A 17,015-nucleotide genomic window follows, 5' to 3' on the forward strand; every position below is an offset into this window, starting at 1 on the left:
TTCATAAAATCACTGATTTGACAGGATGCCAGTGACGAAAAAAACGTAGTCAGGAACAAGATTGCTCTCTGCAGGCTATCTGTAGCGAAACGTGTTCATTTGTTGTACTATATAGTTGCGGGTAGCCGGGGAATGACAAGTAGGAATGTGGCGGTGTGTACTGTGTGGTTGATTTTCACGTCGTCGGTGATATGTTGACGTTGACTAAAAGTTTCGTTTCGAAATGATACCGCACTCTGTGTGTCCTAGGTTGCCTACGATTATTCTAATTATCTCGTGTCACTTGTCGTGGTATTTTTAGCATTTTACATTTCAAGGTTGTTAAAAATAGAATTTGAAACCAGTTCTTTTTCAATTAATCAAAAGTATACTCTGATCGTGTATCAAACGTACTGAATTTTAATTAAGAGAAATGAGAGCCATATGGAAAAATCATTACCATTCGAAGTTGAACGCTTATAATTATTACTGACGATGGGTAATATGAATTTTAAATCATTGTTATTACATTACCTACAATTTTCCTCATTATTCATTTTCAATATTCGTTGATACATTTGACTCTTGTGGACAATCAAACTCATTGATGCGTACTACAGAATATTAAAAAAAAAAAAAATGTATGAAATTATTCGGACGAATTCATTTAATACTTTGTTTATTTCATGCTTCTTTTTGAATACTAATTTATTTAAATTGATAAAATACGATATTTACACGATTTTTATAGAAATTTCAGAACGTTAATCCTGAAATATAACAAATTTACTTAATTAGTTTACAATATACTTCAATAAGATGTTATAATTTTTAAAATTTTATGAGAAAAACTATATTTAAAGTATTGAATATAATGGTACCAATAGTAGCGTAAAGAAATTTTATGAATTAATTCCCCTACATGTTACACATACATTTGTCCTTCGATAATATTTTCTGAAACACTTGAACAATTAAAAGTATTCGATATAAAAACGTTTTTTTCTCGTCATGGTCGCAAAGACAACACTTTCATCAAAATCAGGTTAACGATAGCGTGATACATTAAACAAGTTCTCTAAAACATCTACGTATTATACAATTAAAATTGAAAAAGTTAAAAAAGAGCAGCGTCAAGCACAAAGTACTAATGAATACGACACATTGTTGGTTCACAGGTCGAGGAAGACACACCCGGGCGTCGTCGTCCACTTGAGCGATAATCCCTTGGACCTCAGCAAGGTACGTAAACTTTCCATGTTACATGCAGTGGTTGGAAGTTTCTTTTATGCAAGTGCGCCTCTGTCGTGGTATGAATAGACGAATTCAAAAGTTGCGATGTAATTGACGCTCGGACGAATCCCACGAGCCGAAGCGTCGAATTACATCAGCCAAAGTAACGAAGCATTGTAATTTCCGATGGACCCTGCTGGCCATGCATTATACAATTTGCCCTCGAGGTCAGCTGGAACTCATGTAAATTCTCCTATTGGAGCTTGCGGAGGGTCCAGATCTCTGCTGCTGTTTCTGCTGTATACCCACCCCGATTTGTAAATCGAGATTTATTGTACAAGTTTCTGACGCAGGAATATTACTTGATATTGGCATGAAATACTATCTTTTACATTGTGGATTTTTCACCAGTTTTTTCTTTAAACTCATATTTTTCGAAATACATGATCCAACACAAAAATACATGCACCTCGAAACAAATTATATACGCACATTTGCCGGCAAGTAAAAGGTTTTTTAAAGTTGGCTGCTTAACGTGATGAGTGTAGCTGCGTTTCAACTTATACATAGAAATGCTGCTGATACCTTATAACGTGGTATAATAGATGTATGGGTCTTTTAATTAAAACCATATCTCTAGTTCAAACGAGTACGGATTTCTGTTACTGATGTGATCTGATGGTACCGCAACTTATGAAATTAGATTTGTTAACGTTGGACTCGGTCAAAGCTATGCTTTTTGTTATTTTAAAATAATTTTAATTAAAGTTTATTGAACGAGTGATGGACACACAGACCAAAGTTCCTTTTACTTGTGATTGTAATTAAATACATTACGACTCATAATTATTTTGTGTATATTTTTTTAGATTATTTATATATTTTTTTATTTACTGCTTAGTATCAAAGTTATACAAAACTTTCTCTTCATGTATAAATTTTCTACAAAGACTAATCAATCTTTGCAATGACTCTTTCAGAAATAGGACTGTGTTATAGTTGTGCCTAACTATCTGGTAAACATTACTTTGTAAGACGTATTATTTTCTTTCTCATGATTTGATGAATACGTTGGAACTAATTAAAATCCTGAAAAACTCATTTTGTGCTCTACATAATACAGTTGCAAGAAATGTGAAAAAAATGTTTACCAAAAAAAAAAAAAAATAATAAAATAAAATCATTTTCTATAAAATAAGTTAAAAAAAAAAAAAAAAAACAATAAATAAAAAATGAGATGGTTGGTTGTGAAAAAGAAATTGTATTGTTGAACCACTACCAGGAAGCAGGCCAAAAAAACTTTTAGCCCTGAATGAAAAAAAAATATCTCAAGGAAATTCTGATTACGTACACACAAAGACGGTCCCAAGAAACTCATCTTATATTATCTTTGGGGAAGCAAAAAAGCGAAGACAAGATCAATCTATCGATCAAACTCACCCAATTCCCAGCGTCGAAATGTCACTTGTCACACGTATATTATATACATAACAATAAAAAATTCCAAAACAGACCAAAACCATATCTCAGAAGAAAAGAGCCAATCTAACATCCACAGTATAGGCGGAAAACCGAAAAGTTCGATCCCTTGTGCGTATCTTTTTTTCCTTGACTGTCGATCGCCCTGTGTTTACACGTACCGAGACACACCTATAAAACTCGTAGGGCAAGCATTTCCACAACAGCGGTGAGCGCTGCTTCCCCTTCGTATTATCGGCCGCATCGATACATCATACTGACACTAAGAACGAGGAAGAGGAAGAGGATCTTTTGCTCGAGAAAAATTACTAATCGGCGAATGAATTATTCGAGGAGGAAATTTTTCTCGCTTCTGGGGCTGTATAGTATACAGGTACTACCAAGGGAACTTTAGGGAAGATAAGTCGAATGGGTGTTTTTTCCATCACTTCCTTTCTTCGATATTTATATTTATACCTACTGGGCTGTAGATTACTCGAATTTGTAAGCTGTCGACTTCTTGCATATTTAATACTGTGCCGTGTATAATACAGTCGTATAACAATATTACGCCGATCATGGGTATGTACATCATTAGGCCAGGAATAATGTATGAAGCTGAAATGAACATATCCCAAGCTGCGAGACCGACCCGATACCCATCAGATATATAACTTGCACAATATACACTGAATTTGGAAATATTAATTATTAGATACTGCAGTTTAGTCATGATGAAATGACTTTATTCAATTTTAACGTTAAGATTTCATAATTTCAACAAAAGTTACCAATGGGAGATAACTCGAAGCAATAGGTTATACATTATGATTTAACAATTTACTCTAGCTTTCTAACAATCAAGTAAATATAATCAAGAACTTTGATCTGGCAGCTTAAAAAATAAGTTTTCGTGAGCAGCTTTTCATGTCTTTTCTTTGATCAGTATCAAACAGTAAGGAGTCGCACCTGTCTAAATTCGTATAATTTGCAGTGAGCCGGGCTTATCTAACGGGTGTTTTGTAGATTTACGCTGCTGGAGATGTTCGCTAGTTTCAAAGTAACTCTGTGTCCAAGTTGTCCAAACTTCGAAGCCCTAAATGTTTTTTTCCTAATTGAATTACTGTCTGTTATGGTTTTTTAAGTTTTTACCGTGATTTTGTTAGATTCTTCTGAGCATTGAATTCGGTCTTCAAGTGGAAGCATTTTTTAATTTTGTCAGTACAAAATTTTACGTTTATCTGATAAATGATTTTTTTTTTCGGATTTACACTCTTGAAAAAAGATACACGTTCAAAAGTTCTTATTTTACCTGGATTTTGCAGTATCGTCTATCTCAGCCATGTCGTCCATCTCGGATGCCAGTCATTGTCAGAAAAGCATTGAATCGTGGATGCTTGTGTCTTTCAAAAGCAATTTTGATCTCTGCTCGCTGGTTCAAACGTGATTGTGATGTTTGCATGCGTGTTTCATAATGTATGCACACCTTTGTTTCAATTCAAAGTGTGTCATTGTTACGTATGTACACCAGAAGGATCTGAATAGTATCTAGTATCGACCGTGCAGTGGAAACGAGTATGTTGTTTGACAATAATGTTTTTTTTTATTCTATACCTTTTTTTTAGAGAATGACTCAATGTACAATGTGCTTATCAGGGAATATTAAGTAATGGTGCACTGTAAATCTAAATGTTTTATAACTAAATGCCTTAAATTTTCAACACAAAAAAAATCAAAAAGTTTTTCTCACCACGAGATGGACGCACAGTTATAAAAAAATAGAAATCATATAAATTGTCTTAACATATTAATCTCGAAGGTGTATCTCACGAAATGTTTCTTCAATTTAGTTTATAGTTTACACTTATGGGGTAAATGTTAACGTTATTGATGAGTTACTTCATTTCTACGCTTGAGACTAAGAATCACAAGACTAGATATTCTCATATGCAAACAAAAGCATCTGTTTGATATTATAATGACTCGATTGACTTATCATTCGATAAAAAGTATCTTCGTTTTATCACTTAGCTGTCATTCAAAGTTCAAAATCCATCATCCAACAAGCGTGTTTGAATGGAAATGCGTCTAACCGAGAAAAAAAAAACAATCCTATTCAAAGTGGAAAAAAACTCTACACCATTCGCGGTGTAAACACTATCCAAACAAAGCACGAAAACCTCTTCTCTCGCACATCAGATGTCAACTCGTTATGTGTGCGTGTTTCCAGCGTCAAAGTTTGAGTCAAACAAAATCGACAGTAAGTGAGGGTATCTGTGAATATTCATGAGCCTGAGGCTGTCAGAGGAGCACTATCGCGTGCTCACACGCGCGAGTCACCAGACAGAGTCGAAAAAAACATATATTATTCTCCTCCCCTCGCCCAAATGTTTGACACAAACGTGAAATTTATGTGGTGAACAGTATTGAATCGTTTGTTTTTGTTTGCAGCTGCTGATTGGCTACGAGACCGGACAAATCGTGCTGTGGGACCTGAAGCTGAAGGCCGCCGAGTTTCGATGGCAAACGGAGGAGCAGTTCGGCACCCTCAAGTCGATATCCTGGCACCACGAGGGCAAACAGTTCATGTGCAGCCACAACGACGGCTCCCTCACCACGTGGACGCTGCGGCAGGCCAAGCCCGCCAGCGTCACGCATCCGCACGGTTCGTTGAGTTTCTCGATGATTTTATCCCCACCTTCCGTTAATTTTTTAGTGAACGAAAAAACCCATAATCAAAAGGTCCTGCTGCGATTTTTTTCTCCTCCTCTCAATTGCGCAGTCACTTCGTGGATCGAGTCGAATTTCGCGTTTCGTATCTTTGCGTGTGCCAGTGGAAGTTTTTGCTCGTCTTACTTTTCGCGCTTTGAATATTACACGTCGTTCGCGTTCTTGAAACTTTGGAAAGTGTACGTATGTATAATTCGGAGGTCGAGAGATACCCGCGAGGTTTTTCTTAATTTCTTCGCGAAACGTGTTTATTGTTTTGCTGCTAAACTAAGGAAAAAAAAAAAAATGTTTAATACAATGCGGTATGAAATTAGTCGTCTAAAAGTCCTCTGTTTTCTTTCGGTACTAGATTTTTTGATTCGTCGTTTTGCCCGTATGTTCGAAGTGCAGAGGAATAAAGAAATGAATAAATAAATTAATCTATGACAAATACGAAGAAAGTGCTCCGTTTAAATTAATTTCAATGTTGGACTGCATAATGTATCACATCTTGAAAGTTGTCACGTATCAAAGTTTCTGAACACTTTAATCAACAAAGCAGAAGCTCTTTACTTAATACTTAACAACACCAGAAGTATCAAACTTTGGCGATACAGCACTCGTTTGGCAAAAAAACAAGCTTTAGGTCAAATTTCACGCTACAAAAGTATGTAATATGGTCTTGTTTTTTAAAGGTAAAAAAAAGTCGTTATGTAAATACTTCATGCATCTGCAAGAGAAAGAAGGTTGTGCAGGGGCGCTTGAATCCTTGCCAGAATTTTAGCACGCTCCGACACTTTCAGCGAGAAAAATTCGATGTGCTACCAAATATAACAATAGAGTATGACTTGCATGTACGGAAATGCCTCTTTTTTTTTTTTTTTTTTTTTTTTTTTTTCATTTCAAGCTCTTTTTGGGACAAAATGAGCACTTGCAAGTAGATGGAATTATATAAACACTTCAATTACAAAAGTCAGTACTTGGATTTAGTCTACCAAATGAGAAAACGTACCGTATGTACTGTTTAAATTAGAGAGCGTGAAATACCACTATTTTAAAGATACAACTAGAATAATAGTGACAATTCTTCCGTTCCATACAAGCATAAAGTTCACTTCACAAAAAATAAAAATGTTGTCTTGTAAAAAAAAAGTGATGCCAGCCGATCATATAAATGTTACACACGGAATAATTTTATATTTTCTTAGCACTTTCACACAGTGTAGTTTATGTGTGATGTTACATCTGGTTTTCAGGTTGTTTCTTATGACAATAAATTCTTTAATAGCACAATAAAAGATTGATTCCTTGTTATTTTCTGGAATACTGTAGAATAAAATTACCTCAGGTAAAATCACGTAATGAGATGAACACTGTATTGGACAGCAACGAAAACTATTATACTCGACACTTTGGCACTCTGGCAGGGAGAAGTAAGTTGGTATTTTTGGGATAGTTACTGTTCAAAAAATAAAAATCAGACAAGCACAAAATTTTCAAGTAACAAAGCTTTCGTTCTGGAAAAATGCTCTCCCAAAATAACACTTAAAATTCCAAGCACCACCACTGTTTGGAACCAGTTCTTTTTTAAGAAACACCGAAGTGTGCTTGAACTTCCGAGGTAGCACGTGTGGGCCGAATATTCGTTTTTTTGTTTTTGTTCTATGCCCACACGTCAAATACGAGTAACACACGTCGAATTTCAATTACTTTGAGCGTAGTTTTCTTTATTCGCCCAAACGGAGCTTCGATCGCAATTGTTTGCACGCAAATTTGAGTTATTCCATTTTCCGTGCAAATTAATTTCACCGATCTATGCCTCTGCTGGGACGCGTAGGTACGTGCGATTTATGCGAAATGGTTCGAAACTCGGATTAAACCGCACTGGGCCGCGCGACTCCGGTGAAAAATAACAGCGGACGAGCTTTAAATTCTTTATCGCCATAACGTGGTATTGTTTGAGTAATGTGATTTAAAGGGGAAACGGTGGTGCGGGGAAAAAAATATTTTGATAAATAGTCGGGGTCGATATATCTACTTTGGCAAGATGGTACCCGATATATATTATATATGATGTAATTGTACGTGTCTGTATAAGATTATGATTAATGGTGCCAACCAGCATTAATTAAAGGGCGACCGAAACGTACGCCACTTATTGATTTTATCGTCTTTCATTAGGCACTAATGTTATAATCGATATTGCGGACTGTACTTGGATACGACTACTGTTTCATTGTACCTTCTGTTTCCTGCATTGTATGAAGTATACTTGATTTCCGAGCTACTTTGAAAAGGTATTTCCCATTTATTAAAAAAAAAAAAAAAAACTAAAGTTTGACTAAGACGCTCATGATTTATTATTTTTTTTCTTTTTAAATTAAGACGTTGAGTGATGTTTTAATGATAAATTTTAAGGTAACAAGTGGTATTATCACAACATGTTTTTGACGTCGCGAGTGCCTGAGAGAGTTTAATGTGCAAAGTTCAAAAGCTTAAAACAAGAACGTAGATAAGTATACTTTTGTCTTAAATAAAAAGAATAACAACGATGACAGTGTAAAAAGAAAAAAAAGGAAAAAAAAAAAAAAAAAAAAAAACAGAGATCCCGATGACAATTTTCCAGCTATCGTGACACGTTAATTACATTCGTATCCCAAACGCACGTCCGACAAGGACGATATGAATACGAGAAAAGAAGAAAATCCCCCTTCCAAGAGCGTTCAACAAGATTCCCTTTTGAGATGCAGATACACGCGAAAAAGGAGCGTGGAGCTCTCGATCCTCCTCCCCCTTTTCCCCCTTTTATCTCGCGACTCCAATGTTCTCCTCGAGAGATCCCACCTCTTTTCTCCGTATATATCCTTGAGTTGCACTCCGGCCTGACACTGATGTTTTTTTCATTCTTTTTCTCTCTCTTTCTCTGCCAACAGCAAAAAACACGAAGGACGAGCAGCCGGAGCCCTGCAAGCCCATTCAGAAAGTCGAGTGGAAGCTCTCCAGATCTGGGTAAGTCTACCTATTGCTCTCCATGTACCATATACGTGTCATGCAAGCAATTGTACTATCTCTCTCACACACACTTTTTTTCGCTCGCTTAATTACCCGCGTTGGACAAACGGTGATTCAATAAAAAATTCAAATGAGAGTCAACCTGTCGTGTGAATAGTTCCCGTATATTGAGATCCAGATGCGTGCAATGAAGAGGATGTGTTTTTCTTGTTTTTTGTCTTCACACACTCGTTCATAGGAAAACTCACTGGTGGCAAAAATACGACCATTTGGTAGTATAGTACACACTCTCGCTTGCCTCTCTCGTCTTACGTGCTTATTTCATAATTACAAGGGTATTAATGCTTCGTGTACTTCATGTTTTGATAAAAGTGATGGACTCTTTAGCATTTTTTTTTCCTTTACTTTCTACTGGAAAGCTACTCATATGGTTTTGGGATAGAGAAAGAGTCGTTTGAAATAATAGGTATAACCGACTTGTTAGCAGTAATTGACGGCTGAAAAATTTCAACTATCGTGCTTCCGACGAGAGGAAGGAATCATTATGTTAATTGAATGAATATTTTAGAGGAAAAAGGAGAAAGCGCACGATGGAATAATTACTGTCGTTTTCGATGCGAATGTGCATGGAAAAAGAAGAAAAAAAAGATGGGATTAAAAACTCCCGTGCTGGCTTTTTTCGAGTTTCCTCGGTAAACTGGGTTAATTTGAATCTCTGCAAGGTTGGGTATTTTTTTTTTTTTTTAGAATTTCCCGCTTTTTTCTGGGAAAGTAACTGATTTCGGCTGCCAGAGAGGTATTTTGCGGTTGTTTCGAGGGCCGCTAAAATTTACTGCGGAATTATGGCTGCAATCGAGTTTAGTTTTCTTCGAGAATGAAAGTTTGTCGATTTTCCGATAGGAGCTTCATTTTGCGGGTAAAAAATTACGTGCTTCCCCAAAGTTCGAGTTCATTGAGAAAAAGACTTATTGTACTTTTTATTGAAAATGCATCAATCATTAATGGAAACGTTGATTTGGAAAAGTATACTCTTTGATAAATGACATGCATTTATACTAGGCTACATTTACACTAGATCCCGAGCAATGAAACATAGTACAAAAATTCATACAATTTTGGGTATAAAAAATAACTGTCATCAAAGTAGGACGTATGAATATGTTTAATAAAAAAACATTCTACGTCATTATTTATTGGCCTTTTTGTATCAAACTTTTATTTTTGTCATTTTTTTTGCACTGATATCCTTCTTACTAAAAAAAAAAAAAAAAAAAAAAAATATCCATACGGCATACTTGTTTTTAGGCAACGCTGTCTAAGTTTTTTATTTGTAAAGTGAGAAAAAAATTTTAAAAACTGCAATTTTTTTCATGAAAAACAAAAAAGTTTAAAAAATACGTTTGAATCACTAGTACATGAAACGGAAAAAATGAAGCCCTAAAGTCACAAATCCAGGAGGATGAACCCGGATCAACAAAAGCCCCTTCAAGAATGGCTAGTTTATTAGAGTATCGACATTGGTGCCCGCGTTACATCACATAGGCTTGAAAACGCCCCTTTTGTTTTCCAATGAAAATTTTGTAGCCAAGAAGAGCAAATTCGCAAGAGCTATTTCCTTTTCACGTTTAAACTTTGGGATAAGCTGATGTCCAGAGGATTAAATAATTTTCTTATTTTAGTTTGTGTTCATTTACTCGCTGTGAATCCCACTGTTTTCAAATTAAACAGCTTAGGGTTGCTCGTGTAAGGGTGAAATAATATCTAATGTTTTTTTCTTTTTTTCTCACATTTAAAAATCTTATCTCTGCCACTGCCTCTACTGGCTTGCTGCCTAAAAAGTGTCAAGGACAAATCTCTTACGGACATACGAAAATTCCACCATCAAGTCCAAACATAGTCCTTTCCGCCTAACATTGAGTCAATGATTGAATTGTTAAAACAGTCAAACAAGAGTGCCCGTCCAAAAATACTCGACAAAATACATAATTTTTCGCCAAACACGCTTGCACCGCCCACTTCTTGCTCAAAGGTTCCATGTCATGTTTGATCCATCTCTCTAAAGGATAACATTCTGTCTCGAGTGCCAAGGCCACCGACGTAAATCCAGCAGCTTTCCACACTTCGAACCTTTGTACTATTCATCACTTCGTCGCGTCATTGGCAAATCATCGGATTCATAATCCACAAGAAATGCCGACAGATCGCGAGCCAACAGTCATTTGGCACTCCTCGCAGGCTCTTTGTGTCGGAATGTCAGCAGTGAACTTGAAACTCTTTTTTCGCTTCGGAAAGCGCAAACCGGTGGATGGAGAAAGTGTGCCTCTCTTACTCGTTATTCACAACCTTCTGAACCTCTGCTTTACTATACTCGGCGGTGAATGGTATTTTTGCTACTCACTCTTCTTGTTTTATCAGGGATTCACGGTTTGTGGGGTCAGGGTAACGATTTTTTAAATTTTTTTATTCATTAAAAAGACTTTTTCGTCGAATCGCGCTTTCGTCATCGATCAGGGCTAGGTATGCTATTTGCAGAGGTACAAGAGCGCACGTGAGTGTGCAACAATTTTTTTAACGGGGCTCGTAAAAATACCTCGTTATTTATTAGCAGTGCCATTTAATTACCGAACTCTCGCTTTGATGGTTCGTGCAATCGATTTGATTAGGGGGTGGCTTGTTTATTTTGTTTCGACAAACTTTTTTGGTAATTTTTTTTTTTAGTTAAGTCACGATTTCTATGTTGGTAGAATTAAAGTTGACGATTCAACATACTATAGTTCAAAATGATTTGGAATTCGTGTAAAGTAGTATTTAAAAATTCATGAATAAATTTTAGTAGTAAAGTCAACGTCTAGTCAGACGTAGTGATTAATGGGCTACGTATCCAGTTAGTTTTGTAATAATTATCTTCTTACTTTTTAAGTAATAAATTCCTAACAATCACAAGCTTTGATTAGGAAGTTTTGTGTTAACTTGTAATGACAACAAATAAATATTGCGTATCACAAAACTTTTTCACGGGATACTATAGTATTGATTGAAAAAAAGGTGGTCATATTCAGTAGTAAAATCAATGTTTGGTCAGGCGTAAGCTGTAATCTATTTTAATAAGAGTTTAAAAAAAATTTTAATTAAATGACAATTTTTTACTCCTTTAATATTCTAAATAATCGCGAGCTTTTGAAATTCGAATTATTTTACTTATTGTAATATATAGTGGTCTTTATAACAAGTTTTTATCAAAAAAAATTTGTTTGCGTAATGTTAAAAATTTTTTTAGTTCAATATAAAAAATTGGGGTTGAAGACCTAATACTGACATTAAGTAGAAATACCAACGTTTGGTCAGACTTCAGTTTTATATTTTATGGTAATTTTTGAAAAATCTCGAGCTTTTTGATTCAAATAATTGTACCTGTCATACAGTGAGAATATCTTGTTATTAACCATCAGTAAAATTCGATTGCCAGACTCTCGCTTTGATGACTCGTTACGCGTGATTTCTTTTATGTTCGTATTTTTTGGTCATATTTTTCCAGTTATTAGTTTACGTCAAAAGAGAAAAAGTGAACAAGCCAATTATACGAAAATCAAAGAACGATTTCCAAGTTTTCTACATTACTCGGCTCAGCGTGCTTCGTGCCAGGGATGTTTTACGTGCTTTATTAACGAAGCAACTAATGCCAGCTATAGTACAGAATACGTTGACCTAATTGATGACTACAGCTGAGGCTTTCGCGGTGATTCCCCGTAAAATAGTAGCTAGTGGACTGATAACACCCGCCTACCTATTTTGTCTGGTAAGCCATGAGGTTCTTTAACTCTCTAATCATTGTACGGTCAAAATTTGTTAGGGTAACAGTATCTGCACCACATTTTCTACGAGTAAAAAATCCAGTGCCGAGAGAATTTGAAAATGTTGAACAGCAGTAACAAAAAATGCGAAAGCATACTTTGAAACTGGAAATGAAGAATTCATTCGTCATGTCGAGTAGGTTTGAAATCAAACTCATTCAATTTGGTGCACAGTCCCATCCCATTCTCAAAAACACAGCAGAGAGCGCATTAAAAAAAAGGGAAAGGTACGAGGTGACATCAATAAAGCGTCTATACAAAATCTCGATGTATTGCTTGCAGGGAAACGTATGTGGTGTTTTCTGGCGGTCTGGCCTACGAGACGACCGGCAGAACGCCAAGCATCACAGTCGTCCAGGGCAAGACGACCACCGTCCTCGAAATGGAGCACAACGTCATCGACTTTGTCACGCTCTGCGACAGCCCTTGGACTAGCGGTACGTACATGTATACACACACCCACACGGAGCAGCTCACCACCCATACGTATCCGACAAATCCACCCACCCACTTCCTCGCACCGCTTCTTTAGCAACTCGCTCGTGCATCCACCAAACACAAACACAGAATACCTACATAGAGTCTGTAGCCGCAGGAAAACCGGACATCCGTGATGCAGTTCCCCCAGGCTCGGCCTTGAATGCACGCATTCGAGGTTGCGGTCGACGGGGATGCTTTAAGGATAACGATCGAGGGGTGCTCGCATATAGCTTCTAGGCTCGCGGCCAATAAAGCGACCGATGCAATGTATCCCCTGCGCGTGGCTCGAGCACATAGGCATCTTCGTCGCCCGATGTTTTCTCTGTCGCGTAACTTTATCGTACACTGCTGATACCGAAACTTTGGTGATGTGCAAATTGCAACTGCCCCTTCGACTTTTGCGCGCCCAAACGTAATTAAGCCCGTGGTCCGGCGCTGACTGATCGAAATTTCATGTGAGCGGGGTTTGATCGGCCCGTGGTTCTTGGTGCAATGTGAAATTGAAATTGACGGAATGATGATAATTTATCGGCGTTATCGGCTCCGACCTCGGCGATGGTGGCGAATGATTGAAAGTTTCCTCGTACGGGCTGGACAATCGGTGGGGCGGTGGGCTTCGAACCGGTTTCAGGGTCCATGGGGACGCATTTTAGGAATGCTGGTAAAGCTGTGGAATGATAACTACGATTCATTAGATGGAAACGCTGGTGCATCGTTTATGAAAGGGTCGCCGGGAAGTAGCGAGATTGTTATCGGTGCATAAATGTACCACGCATCGCAAAAAATAAAAAAAATAAAAATTTGGGTTGGACAAAATTTATTTTAAACACTTTGGTAAAACGTCTCTACTGATGATTCGTATAGTGATATAATCTTGACTTTTTCAATCAGTGAGTAATCGTTGGTTCAGAGTAGGAGAGCACCAAAAACTTTTGCCAAACTGAAATGACCTAAGTTGTTTTTTGTGATGCAGCTATTTGTCGGGGAACACCAGGTGAAGCTGCTCGAATTGAAAAACTTTGAGTCGGTCGAAAATAGGACCACAGTACGTTTTCAGCTGGAGAAAGCTAAATGCAGAGACCAAGAGAATGCAAAGTTGGTCCTTTCGCTCGTGTAAGAACTTTGAGTTGAATTAATATATGAGACACAACAGTGGGTGTGTAGGGGATATCATCTTGTTCGGCGAGGCGCCCGACGGCCATTCGTTAGCTCGATTCTCGGAAAGTGGCCAAACTTTCGAGCAACAGCTGAAATGGCTGCGGTTCGGGCAGAGAGTCGAAACGAGGCTCCCGCGAGAGCTTCGCAAATTATTTGCCCTGTTGAGGAGGAGAGAAAAGATACGTCCGACCATTATGGGAACGACGCTTGAGGTCTCCTTGCGTCCATAGCAGTAATAATACAGAAATAGCCATTGATCCGAGGATGCATCGATGCTCGAGGGTAAAGGAGAAGTAGTCCCGAGAGAGACTTGCTCTTTGTCTGCAGAGCGATGAAAACAATGTCCAAATATCGGGGTCTCACTGCGTTTTTCTTTCACAGACTACCAGGATCCGTTCGCGGTCGCAGTGCTGCTGCAGAACGACCTGGTTGTCATAGATCTGCTGACGCCGGGTTTCCCGTGTTTCGAGAATCCATACCCGATGGACCTGCACGAGTCGCCGGTGACTTGTTGCGCATACTTTGCTGACTGTCCGGGTGATCTGGTGCCAGCGTTTTACTCGGTCGGTAAGACAGGGAGCAAGAAGACCGGTTTCAGCGAGCACAATTGGCCGATTGCTGGTGGAGAGTGGAACCCCAACTCCAGCAGCTACAGCGAGATTATTCTCACAGGGTGAGTTTCTATTGTTGTTGTTATCATTGCTTATCGTGTATCGTTTTCATCTTATTCTTATTGTATGTATATTATCATTTTTTTCATCGAATATCATGAAAGTATGCCATTATTTATCATAAGATGAACTAGTCGAGTATCCGTCGTGTCGTCGAGCATTGAAAATAAGTTTAATGAGATTAATTTTGGGTTGAAAAATAATCCATCAAATTCAGTTCCTTACACAGTCACGTGGGTTTAAATTTTCTGTTCTTGGTCGGTCTTACATGAGAGACTAATTTTTGTATTTAAAGTCAATGGAATTTAAATTATCATAACTTGGATGTTTTCACAAGCCCAAAATTAAAGTAATGAAATTTTTAAACCATTATCTCTCCGTATATTTTTTATGTAAATCAATAGTTGACACTATGATACGATTTGATTTTTTTTTTTTCACCCATAACATTAAGACAATTAAACTGTGTAGTAGAAGTTCCTATTTATTTTGGATCGGTATCCATAACTAAACTCAATCTGTATTTGATAATTTAGCTAATCGAGTAGCGGTGATGCTCGGAGTTAAGTAATTTTTAGGTGAAAAAGAATTTCAAGAATAAATTTTTCTAAAACTCGATATCGATAAAAACTATCCAATTAAAGCTGAATGAAAGTTTCATCAATCTCAAGACTTTTTATAAAGCTTTATCGATTGGCCCTGATATCGTTTGCTTCTTGAAGGAATACCGTTAGAGAGCTTCGTCTTTAAAAGCAAATTCATTACCGGGAAATTGATGTGCCTCTGGGTGATGTTTCACTTTGATACTCGGGACATTATTTTAAGTGAGATTTCATTAAACTACGCTCTTCTTTGTAAATTGACACATATTCAATTACGTCTCGACGGCACATACCCTTATTACTGTTAATCAATTGTGGTACGCAGAAAGACGGAGCGATACGCAATTTCTCCCAAAGGAAAATTAAATATGCATAACACGATTTGTATCACACCAAACTTTGTTTACATTGATGTATCGATTTTCTCTACTTAGTATTTAGAAACATGATATTGTTTGTGTTTTATTATATTACTCTAACGGTAATATTTAACAGACACGCGGGCATAGAAAAATTAAAAACTCAGTTGACCTGGTCAGCAGAGAGTTATGGAATAAACTTTGGTTGGCGGCAGAACAGCTAACTGTGGAATAACGTGTTGAAAACCCGCGTACGTGATACAAACTAAAAACTCAAATAATTTCACGTCAAGTTGTCAACTCTGCTTTCGTATACATAAACGTGTGCACCCATCACATTAATTAGGAAAATAAAAATACCTGCAACAATTTTAGAGTACATTATTGTTATTTTGGGCGTATTCACGTTAATTCATTATTAGTAGTATATTTTTATTAATATTTATAACTGCTGCATTTAAATAAAAGATTCATCAAGGTGAATTTACATTTTTTTTAAAACAGAACTCAACTGAACAAGTTACACGTATAATTCACATTTGGTACTAAATTAATCAGCATTTGATAATGACGATTTGAATACCCAGTTGAATACTATTATTGAATATCTTTTAAATAAATGTTTTTAGCAACAATGATTGAGTATACTATTTACAATTTTTTATGACCAAGGTATTATTATACACTCGTTGCTTTCACATGAATGGCTAAATATTGATCCGAACTATCTAAAAAAAAAAAAAAAAAAAGTTGGATAAATTGATTACGCTTTGACACAAGTTATCTTCGAAAACTCGAAATTAAATTTTCTTCTCAAAACTTGTACAATACACATAAGTCAAAAACCCCTTTCAGCTACAGCTTCGTGGTAGCCCACAATATCTGCTCACGTCTTAGATTGTCAATCAAACCGAGCCCAAAGCCAAATTCTCCAAATATCCATTAAACTTCCGAACGCACCTTCTGGCTAACGGCTAAAACCACCGACACGTGATACCCTTACGAGCGCCCGTAATGCAATACACCCTCTAATCCACACAGGCACGCCGACGGCAGCATAAAGTTTTGGGACTCGTCGGCCGGCTCGCTGCAGGTGCTTTACAAGCTCAAGACGGCCAAGCTGTTCGAGAAGAGCCGAGGCCGGATGAGCGTCGACAACGACGAGGACCCACTCGCGATCCAGCTCATCTTCCTGTGCCCCGAAAGCCGCAAGCTCGCGATCGCCAATACCGGCAGGAACGTCATTCTCTTCAAGTTCAAGAAGGTCGAGAGCACGTCCGAAGTCGTGGTTAGTAGCCTCTTTCGTCTCATACATGCATATAACAACCTAGCGTTTCTCCATCTTCTTGTTTCGAACCACTATACTATACCTACGTGCCACGAAGCGTGAAAAAAGAAAAAAATAATTGTGTGCTGAAAAGTTTTTCTTTTTCGCACGTATAATCGAGCTCCGAAAGTTTCTTTCGTCCCACTTTCCGAGGAAGCCTTTTTTCGCTCTCCCGT

At 37.4% G+C, this 17,015-nt stretch overlaps 1 protein-coding gene across 2 annotated transcripts in view; it reads left to right on the forward strand.

Annotated features, from left to right (window-relative positions):
* Positions 1–17,015, forward strand: part of Tomosyn (syntaxin-binding protein tomosyn) — a 117,534-nt gene that overhangs the window by 60,909 nt on the left and 39,610 nt on the right. For both annotated transcript variants that reach the window (XM_089592524.1, XM_089592530.1), the window contains exons 5-10: positions 1,158–1,221; positions 5,122–5,335; positions 8,313–8,388; positions 12,525–12,679; positions 14,262–14,553; positions 16,554–16,800. In XM_089592524.1, coding sequence (XP_089448650.1) covers positions 1,158–1,221; positions 5,122–5,335; positions 8,313–8,388; positions 12,525–12,679; positions 14,262–14,553; positions 16,554–16,800 — 1,048 coding nt within the window. The remainder of the gene's footprint in view (positions 1–1,157; positions 1,222–5,121; positions 5,336–8,312; positions 8,389–12,524; positions 12,680–14,261; positions 14,554–16,553; positions 16,801–17,015) is intronic.

The sequence above is a fragment of the Copidosoma floridanum genome, unplaced genomic scaffold, assembly GCF_036245765.1.
Source record: "Copidosoma floridanum isolate Cflo_tuat_1 unplaced genomic scaffold, Cflo_Japanese_pri ptg000001l, whole genome shotgun sequence".
NCBI lineage: Eukaryota > Metazoa > Arthropoda > Insecta > Hymenoptera > Encyrtidae > Copidosoma > Copidosoma floridanum.